The sequence below is a fragment of the Empidonax traillii genome, unplaced genomic scaffold (assembly GCF_003031625.1).
Source record: "Empidonax traillii isolate 1590-97213 ecotype Southwest subspecies unplaced genomic scaffold, ASM303162v1 scaffold1369:size125476, whole genome shotgun sequence".
Taxonomy (NCBI): Eukaryota; Metazoa; Chordata; class Aves; order Passeriformes; family Tyrannidae; genus Empidonax; species Empidonax traillii.
This window is the reverse complement of record NW_020956562.1, coordinates 3,923-25,303: the sequence shown is the minus strand read 5'-3', so window position 1 is coordinate 25,303 and position 21,381 is coordinate 3,923. Positions and strand designations below refer to the sequence as shown.

General features: G+C 41.0%; 1 protein-coding gene across 9 annotated transcripts in view; it reads right to left on the bottom strand.

The window, feature by feature from the left end:
- GPCPD1 (glycerophosphocholine phosphodiesterase 1) overlaps positions 1 to 19,334 on the bottom strand; it is a 43,631-nt gene extending 24,297 nt beyond the window's left edge. For 3 of the 9 annotated variants that reach the window (XM_027906872.1, XM_027906881.1, XM_027906880.1), the window contains exons 1-4: positions 18,071 to 18,167; positions 10,445 to 10,530; positions 5,907 to 5,991; positions 4,919 to 5,003 (exon numbers count right to left, since the gene is read on the bottom strand). In XM_027906872.1, the coding sequence (XP_027762673.1) occupies positions 4,919 to 5,003; positions 5,907 to 5,991; positions 10,445 to 10,493 (219 nt within the window). In that variant the 5' untranslated portion in view covers positions 10,494 to 10,530; positions 18,071 to 18,167. Of the gene's footprint in view, positions 1 to 4,918; positions 5,004 to 5,906; positions 5,992 to 10,444; positions 10,533 to 18,027; positions 18,047 to 18,070; positions 18,168 to 18,602; positions 18,713 to 19,215; positions 19,235 to 19,315 lie in introns of those variants that run through there. The other 6 variants (XM_027906877.1, XM_027906878.1, XM_027906873.1 and 3 more) reach the window with 6 other exon arrangements.
- Positions 19,335 to 21,381: the final 2,047 nt, after the last annotated feature.

Here is a 21,381-nt window from a genome sequence, read left to right as displayed (position 1 = left end):
CTTAGGATATCTAGAAAAGTAAATGATGAGAGGTTTCTTTCCCTTTCTTTCACAGCACCTTCACATTTGCATTTTGCAATCATAGTTTCTAAAGCTGAAAACCATGTTTGCCAGCAGGGAGGCTGCCTTTTACTTACACCATGCAGGCATGCAAGCTCTCCAACAGCAACTCCCATGAACACACACAGAACTTGTAGTTTGTGAACCCGGGGAATGCAAGTCAGTCCTAACATGGATTGTTTTCTTCAAAAGGTTTTTTCCTTGTAAAAACCCCCAACATACTGTATGAAAATATCAGTTTATTTCTTACACTACTGTAATTGTCCACTTTAATTTCAGGTTCTAAAACGATGAATGAGAATTCAAATAATATTATCCCCAACAATAAGCACACCATGTTGGACACATTCAGCAAAATTTCATCTCCTGAAAGGAATACAGTGGACTGATTGTGCATTTAATCCCAGGAACCCTCAACACTTTCCATACTAAGAAGAGCCAAGCAAAGCTACCTGGAAAAAAAGGGCAATGGATTAGAGAACAGGCACAACATGACCAAGAACCCTCTCAATCCCTGCTCAGATTATCTCTGAATTTATAGGCATTTAAATAATGTTTTAATTACACATAACAGAAGCCATTGTTAAAATGAGGTTAAAATACTGATGTAATTTCAGCGGCATATACTGACCACATTTGAAAGGCAGCCCAGTTCAGCAGCAGGAGTAAATGATGCGTCATCAATATTCACAGCATGGTAATGTTACCCAAAAAGAGATTCTCTGCTGGGACAGCCTTACAACGGCATCTACCCAAATGTCATGTCAAGCATCTCAGTGGGCAGTATACTGAGATTATAGTAAGTGGCATTGTGTGGCATGGATCTTTTTCTACTAATACAGACATTTTTTTTTTTTTGAAAGCAAACACAAAGATTATGTTACTTGATTTTTATTATCTGAACATCTGGTGCAATTTTAAAGCTTTGAAAGGACACTCAAGAGTTTTCTTTAAAAATCCAGCCCTCTTACATTATGAGAAGCCAGGGCTTCCCCGGTAGTCATTAGAGACTTCTGAAATTAAGGGTAAAATGCTTATCTGGCATAATGTTCCAGAGGTTCAAAGCAACCTGATGCACAATCTGCATGAAGTGCTTGGGTGATCGGTGTGATTAAAAAAATGAAAATACTCCCATGAATGTTTAAATGATAATTTAAATGATAATTTGGGAGTTCAGTTCCAAAGTTCCTGATTCAAGGCAACACAACACAGTAGGCATCAAGGAAAAAAAGAACAACCAACCAAACAAAAAAATCTTAAAACCGTCACCCAAATGCATTTATCCAACTGCACTTCACTGATTAAAATAATATTCTACTTCAAGAGTATGAAACAGCTAAATTAGACTTAACTGCTGATGTTACATTTATGACAAAAATCTCTTTGGATTTCTGTACCATGTAAGAGACAATAATTAAGCAAAGAACTAAACAATTAACAAAGCCATTCAGCCATCATAACTGAGGTGCAAGGCAACACAACACATCTGTCACCTGCCAGGAAGTCCTGAGCTAGAGATTTTATAACTCTAGTATTTTGTAACAGTTTAACACACAATCTGCTGTCTAAGCACAGTCATGGCAGAGGTGTTCCTTTGTTATTATCAGGATAATTACGGGTTATTATTCCAGGAAAAGCATTTTTATATTAAGAAAATTACTGAGTCTAGGTCTAAGTTTCGCCTTTGTTACTACAGTCCAGGCACTAAACAGATTTATTTACTTACATTAAAAAAAGCAAATTTAACTCTCATTTGAAACATCTATAATTAAGTAGCATTCTCACAAGCGTGAAAAATATTCCCCAATCCCGTTTTTAAAGTCCATCTACATGCAGAGATATTTCATACTTGCCTTGAAAGAAATAACCCTAACCTCGCATGCTTATTTACTGTTGGAAGAACAAATACAGAACAGTTTAACAAGGTATGTTCCTTACTAAGGTTTTCAAATATGTCCCATGTAAATGATGCACGTAAAATTATTCTCCTAAAACATCAGATATAAAGAAGACAAATTCCAAACAAGGGTGTTTTGAGGGGGTCTCACTCACACCCCTCCATTTCTGCCTCCACAACAAACAGAAGGTAGGTGTAGAATAAAACATAGGAAGATGCTCACAGTGAGTTAACTGGTACCAGACTACGTTTAAGGAAAGAACAAACTTCAAGCAAAATAGTTACAGTCTTATTCCATCAAGTGTATGCATTTATTTTTCTTTTTAAATGCTTAAGGTGATTCTTATCATCACAATATTTACAAAATAGTGGTATCTCCCAACATGCAGGAGCCAAGATCTGGCACAATTTTATGATAAAATGTTCTTTGCACATATATTATTTGTACTCATGCAAAAATCCTATTAATTTTAATACTTTTTTTAAAAACTGCTCCATTTACATAACCACAATTACATTAACACCAACATGCTTCAATGCAAACTAACTAAACTTCCCATTACATCATACTATCCTTCAAGTATAAAAATATACAGAGATCAAATAATGGCTTTTTCAAATGCTGGTGAGAAAAATACTTTCCTGTGTGTCTTTTTAATAAAATGTCAATTATTCTGCCTATTTTCACATCTAGTCTGTAGCAATATTATGGATCATATGGGAACTATCATTTCCCTGTGTAAACATGTATCACCCTCATCTTTGCCACTCAAAGCACCTTCCAACTCAAGCACCTTCACAGATGCAGTAGCTATAGAAGGGAACACTAATTTCAGCTAGATCTGTCTTCAGCATGATTTATTCAGTTATGTGATGTAAAAATCATAATACTCAGACTTCGGTATATGTTAAAGATTACACATGTACCTGTTATTCTATTACAGACCGTGGCACACAAAAATTGCAGATATAAAAAGTTAACAGTGTTTGAGAGATCATATATTGCAAGCCTGTCAAATTTAGGAGATTAATCACATGCAATGCCTAGTAAAAAAAATTAGTGAAATAAAAATATTCTGATTAATTTAACTTAGAAATATCTTTTCCTTATCAGATCTGGTAACGTTCTCCATATACTGTCTCATTTGCACTATACCGCACATGATATTCTTGTTAAAAGCAAATCCTACTTTTTCATTGTTCTTCAAAACTTTACAGAAAGTGGAAGAAAACATTCTATCTGGACTTCTTTTCTTCAAAAGACTTTATGATACACGAAATAAAGCCCTTATGCACTTAAGAGGTACAAGCTAAATGGATAACTCTGTACCCTGGCAATTCCCACACAGTGCTTTGGAGGGTGGTTTGGTTTTTTTGGTGTTTTTTTTTTTCCTGCTTTTTATATATAGTAGCTCTTTATGCTGGTATTCCATAAAATTCATACTTACCTTGGCAGACTCTGCATCACACGGTACATAAAGTGTGCACGATACAGAGCACCTACTTAAAGAAACACACTCACCAATACATATTGTAAACTTTTTCAAATGGTAAAACAGAAAATTGTATTGTCTATGAGCACATTTTTCTGCCGATTTCTCACTAACTGCGCTTTTTTTCTAGTGTGTTAGTGCTTATATTTTTAAGTTATGGACATTTGCAAAAAAAAAAATATATATATAAAAGTCCCATCAGAGCTGCTAGGCTGTAAGAATTAATCTACTTTGGCCTTATACTGACCTCAGGAAAAGAGAATCTATTACCAGCATTCCTTTATTTTGCCTCAAAGAGCCAATTTAAATATCAGTTTCAGACTAGATTATTTCACATGTTGTAATGAAAAAAAAAAATAGAACTGTGTTTCATTTGAAATTAGTGTCCTTCACTGAAATGATACTTCTGTTAAATATTTTTTCAGGGAAAACCAGGCTAGTACAGCTGAGAAAAAATTACATGCTCTTGACAGTAATTCAAAATACTTTAAAGATATAGATGAGATGATTCTATAACTCCTTTGCACATTTAGTTACAGCCCTCATAATCCAAATTTCCATGAAGAACTACAGCCCAGGGTACACAGCTACAGGATATTAATAGAATAAGAAAGACAGCAAAGGTAGCTGCTTAAGTTACTACTTGTTATTAAGAAAAACAGTAGCTGCTTATTTTCCCAATTTAGTCCAACATTTTTCTGGATGCAGCCTCATCCCTTCTGAAGAACTTCCCCCTACCCTAGTGTGATCTTTACAGACCAGTATACTGCCACATACATTCAACTCTAATTCACACACATTCAAGTCATATGCAACTTTTACATCAATACCTGAAAAAACACATCTGTGTTTGTCTCATAGGTTTTTTTTTTCCCCTCCAAGTCATGCAAATACCTATATACAAACACCTAGAAAACACTGGGATGCCCTGCTCGTTGTTTCATCTTTTCATTCCAGGAGATTAACCTGTTAACTATGCAGTACAAAAGCTAGTTAATATTTCTCGTGCTTCACCAAAAAAAAGCTGCACTGATTTTAAAAACTGTAGTAATTAGGCAAACTTAAATACACCTCCTACACCAACCATTTCTCTCCTGCTACCACTTGCTTCCACACTAGAGATCCTTGCCCTGCTGAATTCCATATTCAATTCTAACTATGAAAATCTCACCGTATCATTTAAGCTTTAATAATATCAGGTATATCGTTTGGACTGACTTTAATACACTAACACTGGTGAAAGAGAGAAGTCAATTTAACAAAAATAACTGAAGTTAACAGCACATGGTTATGTATTTCCAGAATTGAACTGCCTGTATTTCCACAACTGTTTTAACATTTCATATGTTGCAATTTAAGATTTATTTCTAAAAAAATCTCATGTTTAACTGAGGAAATCCTTTTTATTTCAAATAAGGGAATTTTTACTAGGGATGAACCAACTTAAACCAGAAAATGTTGTACATACCTTAGGTTCTAGGAAGTATCCTTTAAAATATCGATACTGAACAGGAACTCCTCTAGGAAGCTCTACAGCAACTTTCCATGACTGACTGTGGAGAAAAGAATAAACAAAAAAAAACAACAAACAAAAAAAGTTTAAAAATACAGTCTAAAAGCCACCTCAGACGTATGTCTAAGTGATATTCTAAAATAAAATCTAGTGTCTTGCTGAAGGAAAGTTATTACAAGGTAACTTAGCCAAACACGAGTAAAACTTAGAATTGAAACTACAGATCTGAAGTGTGCTAACAGTGATAATTTTCATCCTTATTTAACAGATGGGGAAAACACAATGAAATAATTCAGAGACTCATCCAAGATCACACAGCAAGTCACTAACAGAATTATAAATACATCCTGCAAGCCCTATTTTCCTGAATCATACAAACTGCAATAAGGTAACACCATTGCAAGAAAATACTGAATTTCTCCACTGCATTTCAACTTTCTTCATATACACTCATGCTTATAGACACATCTTCTAAAAGTTTTTATGCAAACTCTCATTTTAAACAATCTTCAATCTTCTCCCCATCACTTAATAGCCATAACAATAACTCGTTTATAGTGTTTACTTTCTTTTTAACCTGTATATCTCCTACAATTTGCTGTGTAGTTATGGGACTGAGAACTACCCCAAAGTAGTTTCTCATTCAAAATACCTATAGGTAAACTAGTGAAATGCCAGCCACAACAGTAGAAGCAACATCCGTAACCAGAAAAACCCACACAAGCTAAAAGTTTTCTTAAACACATTCTTAAGCATCCAAAATGCTCAAGGACAACACATGAAGTTCTGGAATTTTACTAACAGTACATGTTTATAAACACAAACTCAGAATAAATATGCTGCTCCAGAACTCGAGCTACTTCAGATGGAACAAATAAAAAAAAGTCAATAAAGACTAGGAAAAAACACAAAACAAGACCAGGAAACCCCACACCCAACTTACTGATCAATAGTCTGGAGGACCACAGCAACTTGTGGATTCCAATTTCCCAAAGCACTGCAGCTCCCGCATATTGCAAAAACCTCTCCTGAAGAAAAACAAACAAACAAACAGACAATAACTCACAATTATCATTACTCCAGTATCTGTGGCATTAATAAGTACAGCCTACACAGTCAAACCTTCAGATATTTTAAATGTACACGCCAGAATCACCCATCTAAAATTCCTTTTTTTCATTTCAGAAAGGAATTTTCCCCTACCCAAAGCTACAATAGCTTTTTCTTCACTACCGTAAGGACCTCACTGAGAGAGGGACTACTGAGAACCCCACCCCTTAAAAGGGTTGGCTTCCAAAATTGTTCTGAACTAATACTGGAAATGCAGCAGGCAGATTTTCACTGTAAAATGTTTAATGTCAAGATAATGCATTTTTTTCCTAGATATTCTGCATTTTTTTAACCCATGTACAGATACACACACAGTACTAAGTAACCTACATGTTCAAAAGTGCAATTCTCTCAAATTCACACCAACAATTTAGAAAGCACAAACTAGGATGTTGCTAGCATTATTCCCAAGGCAACACATCCAATTAATTTGATTCCCAAGAGAAATAAAGTTAATTTTGCTGCTCTGCTTTCAGCTTTTATTGAATATAAAAAGGTTAACACTGTTACACAAAAAAACTCACATGAAATTATCACACTGTGTGTGTCTTAGTGCATGTATATATATACACATACAGAATCCAAAAGATTGTAATAGTATATTTTTCACTCTGGCATATCCCAGAATTTAAGTTACCACTGTAACTTACCCTTGTTTTTAATATAAAACCTGCCTGTATCAGACTGTAAGAATAACAACAATGACAGAAACTAATGGAAAGGACAGATTAGTATTTTGCTCTTACACGGTTTCAACAAGATTTTTAGACACAAGAAAAAAAAAAAAAAAAGCCGTGGCAGAATGAGCAAATGTTAAGTTTTAAAGTATATTCAGGCATCACAAAAGAATGATACAAGTATCTATGATGGTTATTTCCTGTTCTTAAAGAGGGGAAAGCAGTATAGCACTTTGGAACCACAAATAATCCATTGTGTTGGAACCACAAAAATCCATAGATACAAAGTAGACAAGCTATATGCAACATTTGTGCACTACCTTTTACTAAGCCACATATCACAGCTGGAAGGGTAAAGTCCAAAATAAGTCTGGAGGAAGCCCTTATGCCCCTAAAATTGTGTCCATTCTTTCCAATTAAACTAATAAGAGATACCACCAGGACTGTTTATGAAAGAAACCTCTGCAGATCCAGGGGTTGGGAAAAAAAAAAATCTACAAAAGCCAGAAATCAAGTAATTTGTTCCTAAAAGCAGCTTACTGAAGTAATTTTAGATGACATCTTGAATTCCAATCCTTTAACAAAAAAAAAAAAAAAAAAAATCTTCTGTTGCAATTCATTAGAAAAAAAAGCCCAAGCTTTCTGGATGCTCACTGTAGGCATACAAATGCAGACAAAAATCTGCATTACGAGTATACTTACTATGCAATTCACTGCACACAATTGCCAATGTCAGGTGCTTTCCCTTTTCCACCCTGTACTGAGCCACATGATGGTTTGCTTTTGCAGGGAGGAGATAAAGGAGGAAGACCACCTGAATACCTCACAGGTAGAATTTCTGACTGCAGATATTAAAAAGAAGTAAAAATTCTTTTAATATCCCTTTAAAACAGCAGTACTTAATCCATCCTAGTGTAAACAGCAGACAACTTCGACGCGTCATCAAAATTATATTCCTCTTAACAGGAGCCAGTTAGAATAGTTTTCCAGCCTTCTGTTTTAAACATTCAGTAACTACTGCTCACTCAATACACAAGGCAATATTTGAGTATGATGCAGTCACTCCTAAACTCCCTTCAACAGTGAGGCTGAATCAGGATTTGTAAAACACTGCTTAAATTACCTCAGTAAAGGCACAAGTGAAACGCATGATAAACTGCCTTTCCACAGGCAATTCTTAACACCGTGGGGTTTGCTTTGGTTTTTGTGTTTTAAGATCAGGGGTTCTAAACTTCTCCCTACCCCTTGTCAGGGAATCCAAGGCTGCTACTGGCAGAGCTCCTTCAGCAGCAGCAAGGGAAGCTTCTCTAAACCTTCTGTCCAGTCCCAAAGCTTGCAACAAGCTCTACTGATGTTGCAATCTGCCTGTTTGGGCCAGCTGTGTGGGGGCAGAACTTCTGTGTTCGGCTGGGAGCTAGAAGCTCCCTTATTTATTTCATAACACCTAATCTCCCACCAAGCAGTTTCTTGATATGGGACTGTGTCCTGATGAAGAGCTAAAGGAGTCATAAGCCAGTAACCAGTGACCCTCTTCCTTCTGCTAAAATGAGGCAAAAAGAAGCACTCCATGACACAAATATACAAAAGCCTGCACACCAATGTGTTGGGTTTCATCACCAATGTTGACTCCAGAGGTGGTTTGGCTGGAAGAAGCAGCAGTGAGAGCATCATTCCTGTGCTGGTGATGCCTTTCTGTTCTACTAGCCCTGGAATCATGGGTTTTGACATCAACAATGAGAGACAGTGATCAGGACACAGGGAGCATGTCAGTGCTCAAAGTGACGCTCTTTATCTCACCAACTGACTACTCACCATACCGATCTGACAAAATCAGCACCTGACATTTCTAAACAAACTGGAAACTCTGCTGCTTGTAGAACTGCTGATAGCTCTGAAACTTACCTCTCTTCTTTCATGAGACTGCATCTTGACACTGCTGCATCTCAGAGCTCTTCTCCCAGGTCAAAACCAACAATATCAATACTGTCATAAGGAGAAGCAACCTTCTGTGTCAATTCTTTATGCTATACATGTGATAAGTATTTCCAGATAATTCTTCGTAAACAGCTGCTGAGGTGGGATCTAGTTCTCACTGACCCTACTTTTTCTTGTAGATATTCTAAGTACAAGAGAAAAGTTACCCATTCAAAGTCAACTTTATTAGTGACAGTGCCATCACAACTGTGGAAGCAACAGTGTAAACAGGATGGCTTGCAACACTCCACTGTATAGTCAAACCACTGCTTTATAATTGCATTCGATCTAAGGTCAATATACTCTTTAATTTTAAAGTTTTTTCCAGAATGCTATAAAAACACTACTCTGTACTAAAGGCTTAATGTCCACATCGTGTGTCAGTTTTCTGTTCCCAAATGCTGAATCACAAGGGAGAAACACCGGGTAGATGTCAAAACTTGTAAAATGTTTTTATCATTTTCTTCCTCACCAATTAGAGTAGACATTTATGCCATCTGATATTTGCCTGTCTCAGGAATTTTGTCAATCTGTACATGCTCCCATATTCATCGACTTCTGGGAGGCAACCATCAGTGACTTTTTGGTGAACTTCTGTGCTGGGTTTGGCAGCTAGTAGCTAGTACAGACTATGTTTTGAATTTGTCCTGGGAACAGTGTTGATAACAGAGGGATATTTTCGTTAGTGCTGAGCAGTGCTCAGAGCACCAAGGCCTTTTCTGTTTCTCACTCCACCCCACCAGAGAGGAAGCTGGTGGCACACAAGAAGCTGGGAAGGAACACAGCTGGGTCAGCTGACCCCAGTGACCCCAGGGATATTCCAGACCGTACAACACCATGCTCAGCAATAAAAGCTGGGGGGAAAAAGGAGGAAAGGGGGGGGACATCTGGAGTTACAGGATTTGCCTTCTCAAGTAACTTCCCTGGGGATGGCTGAACACTTCCCTGCCCATGGGAAGCAGCAAGTGCATTCCCTGTTTTATCTTGCTTGCATACACAGCTTTTGCTTTCCTTATAAACTGCCTTTATCTCAACCCATGAATTTTCACTTTCACTCTTCCGATTCTCTCCCCCATCCCACAGCAAGCAGCTGTATGGAGCTTAGTTACCAGCTGTGGTTAAACCACAACACCTTTCTTCAGAGTTCCAAAGATGAAGGTCAGTGTATATTAGCACAATCTATAAACACTAAATCTCTTGATCTGATACCTTGTGTTCCTCATTTCAATTACAGAAGTTATTTTACACGTTTGCATAGATAGAATACCGAATTAAGCTGCATATTCTTTCTGTCCTTAACTCCTAGTAGAGTTCACATCTTGTGAGAACTTTCAATGGGGTTGTAGAGAGAATAAAAAACAGAACAAACACATCAACACTTGCCTGTCATGGTTCAGAATACAAATATTCATTTCCATGGAATAAAAAAGTACTACAGACAGAAGATTTTAAACCAGTCATAACCATTTCAGTGAGCATCAAAATCTCTAGCACAGTATGAAATTTTTGGGAGGAAGAGGTAAAAATTATTTCCCAGCTCTCATTTTCAAATTCCTATGTGAAATTTCTTAATTACTTTATTTTACAATGACTTTTTTAGATATTTGAACTGACATGTTCTTTTACCTCTGAGGAAAACAGACACAACAGCCTTTGAACACTCTACTATTAAGTTTTCTTCTAGGTAAACCATACATAAAAGAAAGCACGATTTGGGTACCTGGTTCTGCTGTTCCTTTTACTTCAAAAGTCACTTGAGAAGAGGTCATATCTGCAGAACTTTTGTCTTAGGATAGCTGAAATCTCCTATAGTGGGAGGAAAAAGATACTACATTTCAGGAACAATCACTACATCTATTACTCTCCTAAGTAAGAGGAAACATTAATCCCACCACTTATAGGGAAGAAAGCCACTAGTGATATTACTGTTTGAATGAGCAGTCAAAATAAATACAAAGTTCTTTAAAACCAGCAGCAGACCCAGGAAACAGCATCCAGCTGCAGAAGACACTGTTGCAACACTGGTACCAAAAAAAAAAAAAAAAAAAAAAAAAAAAAAAAAAAAAAAAAAAAAAAAAAAAAAAAAAAAAAAAAAAAAAAAAAAAAAAAAAAAAAAAAAAAAAAAAAGAAAGACTACTAAATCAAATACCATATGCAGGTATCAGTATCATGCAGCACTCATCAGTATTCAGCCCAGATTTTTCAAAACCCTTTTTGACTAATTTTGCTCCCAAAGAGGCCACTGGAAGTTATAAGACATTTAATATCATGACCTTCGGCACACGGTAACTTCTGTCTCGTCTATGCTATTCTTCAGCATCCTCTCCAAGTTTTCACAGAGAAGCACTACAGTTACTTGTTCATCATCATGGACTCTGCTCCCCTACTTCCAGTGAATCACCCTACAACCAGACGCACCAAACAGTCTTCAAAACAGCACCTTAGGCCTACAGCCTCTGAAGCCAGGACAGCAGCTGGAGGATTGACCCTGCTTCAGTTTTCTTCTCCAATACACAACAACTCAATTATACTAATTACATGCAGAATTAATCTTTGCAATGTCTCAACTAATTCATTTCCTTATATCACTGTGGGGGCTTTTGTTTGGTTTTTGGTTTGTTGGGTTTTTTAAACAAACCAAGTAGAATGTTTTTATTGCCATTTTTGAACAGGATACAAAGCACTTAATTTCAGTACAACGTTGGCCAGCAATTCTTTAGTCACAGCTTTAATAATAACATCGAGAAGAACTAACGACACTAGAGAAAAATCTGCCTTTTATCAGCTCTAATATAAGCCCTTGCCTTCAAAGGGCACAGGACAGCTTAACAGATGCCTTCAAAGCAAGAAAAGATAAAGGAAGTGAGATACAAAATACTGAAAAAAAAAGAAAAAAAAAAGCTCATAATCAAACCTCATTCCTTGCGGACAATCTGAAAGTTATTGCAGAGGTTTAAACTTCAGCCCCGAACTGTTGCTTCTGGATCTTTCCCTACTCCTCCTCTAACTATGGCTGCCTTTACTTCATATTCCTTTTTTTCTCCTCCCTTATTTCCCTCTCCATGTCAAGAAAGATGGCTTTTCAGTGGTAAAATGAGAGCGAGCAAATAGTAGTAACATACATATTCCTAGTCACATATTCCAATTCTGGATGTAGTCTTTTACAAGTAACATTGCTGTAAATGCTAAAATCCCAGACTACTGAAGCTAGAAATAAGCACACTTGATAAGCAAGAATACCATGAAGGGGACACCCTCCAGGAACTCTGTCACATGTGTGTCATTAGGTGGTCTGTACGTTAAGTGACACATTCTAGCACTTATTTTTAGCAGTTATTTCTAGAGAGAGAAGCATCGCATGTTTCAGTGCTGAAACTAAGACTGAACTCATGAAACTGGTATGACAAAAATCTCGGCTTAATGTAGAGAATATGAATGACTAGTGTGCATTTATGAGGACAATGAACAGTTACAGCCTTTGCTGTGTCCACAGGCTGTCCTTGCTTGGACAATGTTTAACTACAAAGGCAGAGGAACCAAAGGGGAGATGAAGTAGGCAAAAATGCCTTTCAAAAGTCTGCAAAGCAGGTAGGTGAAAGCTGAAGCCTGCACCCAGTTCTTCAAAACAAGAACATGCTTTTGCCTTGTAAAAAAACCTGCTGTCTCCAAAGCCGATGCAACAGGATTCAAAATTAAACTTCACAAAAACCAGCATGTCTGTCCTGCTGCAAATTAACTAACTACCCTTCCATTCCTAGAGAAAAATCTAAAATCCTCTAAAGCCCACAAAGCCTTCAGCTGGTCTTGTAAAAATTCTATGCACCTACATGGAAGGCAGTTATGGACTTTTCTAAACTACTTAGCAACATAATATCACTTTTCTATACAGCAGTAGTCAATCGCAAGGAGATTTTTATAAATTCACTTTGTAAAATGGTCAAAATTCTACTCAAAAGGCATTTTCTCAAATACCTACTCAACCTACCCAAGGGATGCATACCAAGAGAAGAAAAATTCTAAATCACCAAGCATGGTATGATTTTTCTAGCAGAACAGCAGCTGCAGGTATTGCACTTACATTCACATTTAGGGTCAAATCACTACCTCTCATTCTGTAAAAACATCTTTTCCAGCAGAGCACTGTATGTAAACACAGAGCAAAGAACAAACATCTGCTTTTTGTTGAGGAATCATGCCTATATTGTATATTATCATGCACTTATAACAGCATTCATTTCAAGACATGATATGAAAATATTTTACTTAAAGGGAAAAAAGTATAAGTTCAGCTGTCTAGTTGCTGATAGTTCCTGAGAAAAGGAAGTCATTTAATTCCCAAGAGGGAATGGCAAGAAACCTTAAGACAGTCAAAACCTCTGACCATGTAAGTGGTGTCAGGCACCTTTTAAACCTGATGCTTCTTCCTTCAGATTTTCAGCACTGCCTAACCAAAGACGCTGACAAAGTAGAACAAATCCTCTCTGTTCCCCACATCTGTAAAGATGGATTTTTAGGAGAATGCAAAGAATCCTCAGCTCAAAGGGGTCATGACATAACTGTCTGCTTAGGGGAACTGAAGCAAATCATGATAGTTACATTAAAAAGTAATAAGCAGTGAGCAGACTGAGATCACCCACATTGTAGTGGGTTTGAGTCTAGGCCTTCCTTGGTGACCAGGTTGGAACCAAGGAACCAAGTCCACGTTCCCAGCATTACATGTGATTTTTACGTAAGCAAGAGTATAAATAAGAAGAGAGAGGAAGCTCTCGCTCTCTTTCTTCTGGCGGACCAAAGGCGAAAGTTCTTTGCTGTCGCTCTGCCCAGGCGAAGGAGTGAGGCCTAGTGCACCTACTTGGCCTTGAGAAGCAGATAGTGCCAGCGGTTGTTTGGTGTGGTTCGCTGCTCTCCTCAGGGAAGTATTTGCTTTTTAACCCTATTTATCCTTTTTTCCCTTTCCCTTTCCTTTTCCCTTTTGGGGGATTCCCTGGGGGCGTTATATTGTATATAATTCTATTTATATATATAAATGTACCTCACTTGAAATTCAGTTTGGTTTGGGTTCTTTTGATTTTTTCATGATCTTTTCGATCTGCTGTGAGAGAGGGAGAGGGAAGGCTTTGTCCCTGTGGTCCGGGCAATTGGCTGGGAGCCAAACAACCTGGGACACATAGATATTTATCAGATCTTCACTAAAAAAAAAAAAAAAAAAAAAATTAAAATTGTTTCTCTACCTACAGATCCTTGCTTTTATGACAGAAACATGTTATTTCCCCCAGCATGGCACAGTTCCACAGTTTCACACTCTCCTCTTTTTGCAAAGCAAACTCTACCTTTCCCAATCTCTAAAGGTTTCCCCATGAAGACTGTGACTGCACAGCAGCAGCATCCTGAGGCTGAGGGGAAGGGAGGGGGGAACTGATCTGCCTTCAAAAGCTTGGCTCAGGTAACCCTGCCCTCAACCAACCTCGCTGTATAAAACAGGCTGTCTGCAAGGCTTTGAGACCTCTGCAAGACTTCCAGGGCAGGGGGGAAGATCAACAGCCCAGTAGGCAGGATCACATGCAATCTTGGTTCCTCTGCCACAATATAAAGCTCTCCTCATGGCCTTAAGACAGGAAATAAAGCAACTGGTAATCTTGCTATTTCATTTTCAATTTTCACTTGCCTTCACATACCCAAAAGAAAAGCAATATAGATTTTAAGTGTAGTATCCTGCAGGGTAAATAGCAGAGGGGGGGAAAAAAGTACTCTCTGTTCTAATATTGCCTTCCTTCTCCTCACAGGCTCCTGAAGGAGTACAAGAGTGACACGAGCAAATGTACTTCCCTAAATAATAAGGAACCCAAGCTCTGCCCCTTGATTCTAGAAGGGAATTAGAAAATGTAGGTAAGGCAGAAGAAAAAAGATGACATAACACAATCAACTATTAATGTGTCACAAAGTATCATAGATTTCCTCTAAAATGAGGTCATCATGGATGGGGAAAACCAAGATATTTTTCGGTTATAGTCAAAAATATACCAGGACATGGACCTAATTTATTAACTCAAAGCTTTAATCCTCTGGCTAACAGGTCTGGTGATACATTAAAACAATTTACAATCCTTCAGCTTCAGTGGATTATTCTGCCTCACCCTTAACTTCCTTAACCTTTGCAACATCTTCTAAGTGGTATTGGCTGTTTGCTGTCCCATATCTTATATGGAGTTTCTCAGGGTCAGCTAAATACACCCAAGTAATCTGGGACAATCCTGGACCATAACAGCCTCGCTTACATTGAACAAATTTTAGTGTCATAAAAAATCATAGCAGTCATGAAACCAGATTACAGGCTCTCTTTCAGTACAACTGATATTTTTAACAGCAACTCAAACAGGTTTGTGAGGCTGTGATTCCAGTGGTCTAACGGCAATGTTTGAAACATCGAGATAAAAAAATACAGCTGACAAAGTATCTTATTAATGAGTGATTGTTTTTTTAAAGATATCTGGGTAAATAAATTTTATAGGTACTTAATGGAATTTTTCACAGGCAATTAGACAATTAAAATGAGACAGCTAGGTACAGAGGTGCCAGGAAATTCCTGGAATGCATTTTAATACTTTCAAACACCTGATTTTTAATGTAAGAATATTTTTAACCACTGAATTGCTGAATTTGCTTAGTTAGCTGTAGAAAAATTACAACCATTGTATCAGGTCTGGCAGAGACAGAGTTAATTTTCCCAATAGCAGCCTCCACAGTGCTGTGCTTTGTACTGGTAGCTAGAAAGGTGTTGATAACACAGCAGAGTTTTGTCTACAGGTGAAGAGCGCTCACATAGCATCAATGCTGTCTCTCCAACATTCCTCACTATCACCAGTAAACTGGGGGTGGGCAGGATTTTGGGAGGAGACACAGCCAGGACAGATGACCCAAACTGACCAAAGGGATGTTCCACATCATATGATGTCTGTTCAGGGATTAAAAAAAAAAATAATAATAATAAAAAATTCTGAAGACCCGTTTCCCAGGAAGCAAGCAGCTGGGACATCACTTGCTGATGGGAAGTAGAGAATAAAATCTTCTGTTCTCCCTTGCTTCCATGTGCATGACCTTTGCTTTTGCTTTATTAAACTGCCTCTTACCTTCACCCATGAGGCTTTATCCATCTTATTTTCTCCCTCCCTTGGCCAACCCACTGAGGAGATGAATTGCTTGGTGGGCAACTGGATTCCAGCCAAGGTCAAACCCACCACCACCCTCCATCTATGCACAAACAGGCTCTTTCATAATGTTAACACACATTTCATCACGGACCACAGTGTACAATCCTAGCACTGCAAAAAAGTAAACATGCTGAATTATTTCAAAATATCACTCCACTTTTCTGCAAATAAAGATCAAAAGGGCAATAACAAGAAGGCTGCAGTATTTTTGTTCTTACTTCTTTAACTTTAAGCAGACCTTCTCCACCTTAAAGGAATAGACTGACAAGACTTATCAACACCCAGGAGAGGTCCAACTCCAGCCAGAGGCAGGGGAAAGGTGCCACAGTCCCAGCCAAGTCATTTGACAGATGGGAGCACACACTGATACAGGGCACCAGAGCCCTGTGCAGCCTCGCTGATGAACCACGAATCTGAATACTGCCAAGCGCTGCTGGACAAAGGTACTGCACTTACATTTCACCTTAAAAGCTGTGCCACACACAGCAACAGAATATCCACCGTGCACCAGATATGCTGCTGTGCTCAACAAAGAAGGGATACAAGTCTAAGACACAGTTCTTGTCGTTTTTACTCACAGTCTTGGACTCTTGAGCAGAAAAATATCAACTCGTGCAACTTCAGACTATAACATTTCAATGATAACAAGTGAAATCTGATTAATCCTGTAGTATGAAGAACAGATTTTTCTGCTTCTGGTTCGTCCTAACACAGTATCAGAATATCATAGAATACATCTAAAGTAACAAATTAGGTATGTAAGAAAATTATGTAACAATAGTTGACAACACCTGCATTTTAGTACAAGGTCAGAGGATATGCTTGTCAGGGTATTCACTGTAACAACTGGAGGAGAATTTTTAGAAACAGCATTACAGTATCAACTCCTTCATTTTCACCCAAACAACTAGAAGGTTCTTCCTGCCCTCCTCCTTCCCTCCTCCTTCCCCGCTCCCTCGCACTTTGACTGCATGAGAAAGGACAACCAGAAAGTCAGCAGCTCTGTCATTCTGCATTGCAGTATTAATGCTGGACAGAAAAAAAACTTGCACAGAAGATCTGGACATGCTGTTCTGATTTAAAGGCTGAAATTTTACCAACAGGCTTATATTGACATTTAGAAAGCAACAAAGCCCATGTGCTGCTTCTGAAATAACACGTTAACATTGAACAATAGAGAAAGATACCTTTTCAGTATCAATTTAACTACCCATGTGCAGGACCATGTCAGCCCTGGTAATCAAACACAAGACTCCTCTCTGACACACGATGTTCAGTTATAATGCATCCACTTTATTTTAAGTAACAATAAGTTAATTATTTTCAGCATTTTGCAAATACCTATCCATGTATCAGACTCTTCCCTCTTAGTTATGTCACAGCAGTTTTGCGAACTAACTTCTTGAGACAGACAGGAAACAGCTGGGGCATACTTGCAACTAGAGCAGAACAGCATCAGTTTGATTTGTCTTTGTTGAAGTGCTGTTTATTATTAACGTATGGCTGACAGGATCTTAGGAAGGTAGCAATTTAGCTCCTTGTGATCTGCTAACATTCCTCACTTAGGAATGACATGGACAAATAACATGTATAATGCTCCCCACTGCTCTCAACAAACCACTTTTTTAAACAGGTTTCCAAACCCTGTATCCATTTTATTGAGGAAGAACACGTCCTGCTGAAAGATTAATTATGTGGCAGTTCAAAATAATAGTATCTATTCAAGACCAACAGCATTATGGGTTGTTTTAAATATCTTCTATAGTTATTTTACAGGAAGCAGTGTGAGAACAGAAATACATATAATAAAAAATAATTTCACTTATTGACTATTTCACTCTACTATTAACACACAAAATATCTTGGAGATTAATCTCTATCTAACACTGCATGTTTTAATCAATTAACACTAGCACCCTACAAAAGAACGTATTGACTGAAAAGGGAAAAAAAGAAAAATAGAAGAACGAATCCATGCCTCGGTAGGATGCAAGTAACTTAAGTTCAGATTAACTTTTAAAGTCTAGATTAACCTAGAACCGCCTCACTAATGCCTACGATAATAATCAAACCACAAGCGTCATCGGTGCGTTACTTTAGTCCGAAGAAGAGACAAAGAGCAGCACTGAGCAACACACCCCCAGCTCCGGCGCCGCAGTGCGCCCAGCCCGTCGTACCTCGCTGCCCGCACGGACGGACAGATGGAAAGTGACCGGGGGCTCCCCGCCCCCCGCGGGAGGGAGGAGGCAGCGCCGCGCCCCGGGCCCGCCCCGTCCCGGTCCTTACATAATGCGGAACCCGCGGGGCCGCCCCAGGCCAGCGCTTTGGGCTGGGACGTAAATAAACAGAGCCGCGGGCCAAGCCGCTGCCGCCGGGAACAGCCCGGCCCGGCCACCGCTTGCTGCCTTCCCCAGGCACGGCACCCCCGCCCCGAAGCACCGCGGCCGCCCCTCTTCCCGCCTCCCCGGCACACGGCCGATCTGCCTTGAAGAACCTGCGGCCGATGTCCCGCTTCCCAAGCCACGCGCTCCTCCCCCCCAGGTCCCCTCAGGTCGCATCACACCGGCCTGACAGCCCGCGGGACCACCTTTCCCCGCGCCCTTCTGGCACCGGGGCTCTCCGGTCGCGCCGACCGCCCACTGCGGTACCCGCCCAGCGGTGCCGACTGACCTGGGCCCTCGGTGCCTTTGTGCGAGGCTGCGGGCGGTGCCGGCCCGGGCTCCCCCGATCCCTTTGTCCCCCCGCCCCTCCTCCCGGGGCCGCCTGAGGGCGCGGGGCAGGGAGGGCCGGGCCGGGCCGGGCAGGGCAGGGCAGGGGAGAGGAGCGGAGGGGGCGGCACGGCCCCAACCGGTTCCAGCCGCCCCCGGCTCCGACCACGAGGGGCGGAGCCACAGCGCGAGAGGCCACGTGACCGACCGGCCGCGAGCGCGTCACACGCCGAAGCTTCGGCCCCGCCTTCCCCGGCCCCAGCCAATGGGAGCGCGGGGTTGAGACCGCGCCTGTTCCTCGACAGCGCGGCCGGGGGGGTGAGGGGGCGGGGCGTGTCCAAGGGGCGCGGCCAGGGCGGCGCGGGGAGTGCGCGGAGCCGGGGCAGTGGCGGCTCCGCGGGGCAGCGGGGGATGAAGGAGGCGGCTGAGGCCGCCTCCGTACGGGGTGGGGGGGACAGATCTCTGCCCTACCCACCTTCCCCCAGGGCCAAGGACTATCCCCCCGGTACCCCTTCTCAAGAGCAAGCGGCACCGCTCCCCCTACCAGCTCTCCCGACACCGTTGCGCGCACCGACCTCCTTCAGCCTCCAGACTTTCCACAGCGGCGCGCACCGACCGCCCCCTTGCCACCACCACACAGCCCCACCCTCACCCCTGCCGTCGCCGCGGACTGACCTGGCCGAGCGCTCGCTGCGGGGCTGCAGTAGCAGCGCTGCCCGGGCTCCCAGTGCCGCCGCCCGGGCCCGGTGACAGCGCGGGCGGCGTGGCCTTATGACCGCTTCCAGCTGCCCCGGGCAAGCCGGGGGATGGGATGGGGCGGGGCGGGCGGTGATCCACGTGGCCTGCCCCGGACGACACGTCACTGTCCGTGATCCCGCTCCCGCCCCTTTTCCCGCCAGCCAATGGGGAGCGAGCGGGTGGGGCGGGAATGGGCCGCGCTATTCGCTGGAAAGCTTTGGCGGTGAGGGAGTGGAGAAAGCAGGGAACGGGGATTGTGTGAGGCAGGGGAGAGCAGAGGGCTGGGAGCTAGGCAGTGGCCCCGCTCAGGCGAGGGAGGGCTCCGCTACCATTTTTAAGCCCTGTGAGGACACGTTACCTCAGTCTCTGTCCTCAGTTCCCAGCCTGGGAGCGGGAGGGCTGCCCTGAGGACAGGCAGCCTTCGCTCCCTTGAGGTATCAGAGAGGCAGGCAGCCTTTCGTGAGGGGTTTTTGGTCTCTGTGGGTTTAATGGTGGCCCTCTATGTCTGCATGTGTTTTTCACCTGTGCAGGTGTCTCAGCCCTGCCAGCAGGTTGCACGCTCCATTACCCACTGAAATGTGGGATGTCAGCAGCCAGTGTCCCCTGCCCCACACAGAATCACAAAATATTCTGAGTTGGAAGAGACCCACAAGGATCATTGAGTCCAACTCTTTAAGTGAATGGCCTGTACATGGGATTGAATTGTGACTTTGGTGTTATTAGCTCCGATTCTTAACCAGCTAATCTCGGGATCACGTACCTGTCCTCCCGGCACCCCTGCTGCTGGGCAGGCTCTTGTCTCGTTCTCTGCACACATCTGGCTGCCCACATGCCCATCCACACAAACGGAAGGGCTGTCATTCATGGTCATGCTAAAAGCATGCCTTCACAGCAATGGTACCAAGGCAGGCCAATGTGGGAATGCCCATGCTGGAGTTTGGAAGAAGCTCCAGGCAAAGTTCAAGTGTGATACTTATATTTGTTTTCAGGGTAGATGAGACTGTCCAGTGAAGACCCTGGGGAGACTTGCTGCACTAAGAGGTAGTATTGTGTTTGGGGTTACAACCCTGTAGCCTTCCTGAGACCTAATTTTCTGACAAGGGTAGCCCATTGGAGTTCAGCCAAAAAAGTCTTAGCAGATAAAGGCAGAGGAAAACAATTTCCCTTTAGGGAGGATCTTGGGCTCTGTTTTGTAGCTGAGCTGTGAAGTTGAGATGATTTCACTATTCTTCTCACTCTAATAATAAGCTTGCATAAATAGCTTGATAAGTAACTTGCTTCTGCTTTATACAACTTCTGTCTTCTGACAAAGAAACTGTCTTTTGAGTATGCAGAGAAACCATTTGTCTTCTTTTGCACTGGAAGTTAGTGCCATTATAAGAATGCTCCTCTATGTTGTCCTTCTACCTCTCATTTAAAGAGAGGGCTATTTTCCATTCATTCATCCCCTACAAGTCTAGCCATGTTTATAAGTAATTTGTGACACAGCCCTAGGTGTTGCAGCGAAAAGGGGTGTTAATGTCAGGTGTTCTATATCAGAAAAGCGTTCAGTGCTTCTGAATTGCTGAGGTCTGTATGTGAGTATTGCAAGATCAGAGTACTCTGCTTAAAGGAAAGAAAGGTAGGGGAAGTTATGCAGTAAAAGGAAATGGTGATAGCTGAAAGCAGTTAATTTTGAAGTGAAAAATATAAGAGGAGTTCCTCTGGGTAAACACGGATGTGAATTACTCTAGTTACAAACCTTAGTATTTAAGTAAACATTATGAGCTATCATTTCCACTGGTGTATTCAGCCATGAGTTGAAGAAAGGGGATGAAGAAACTTTAGAGAAAAGCATTAGTATTTAGAAAAGCAGTTGGCTGCTTATTTTCTCTTCCCTGTTTTTAAGATATTTTTAGTTCAAGAAATTTGTTGTAAAGCTGGCATAGAATGGAACACTTTCAAACATGTTTTGGCATGTTAAATTTTTCAAAAATGGGTCTGTGATATCATGCCAGACATAT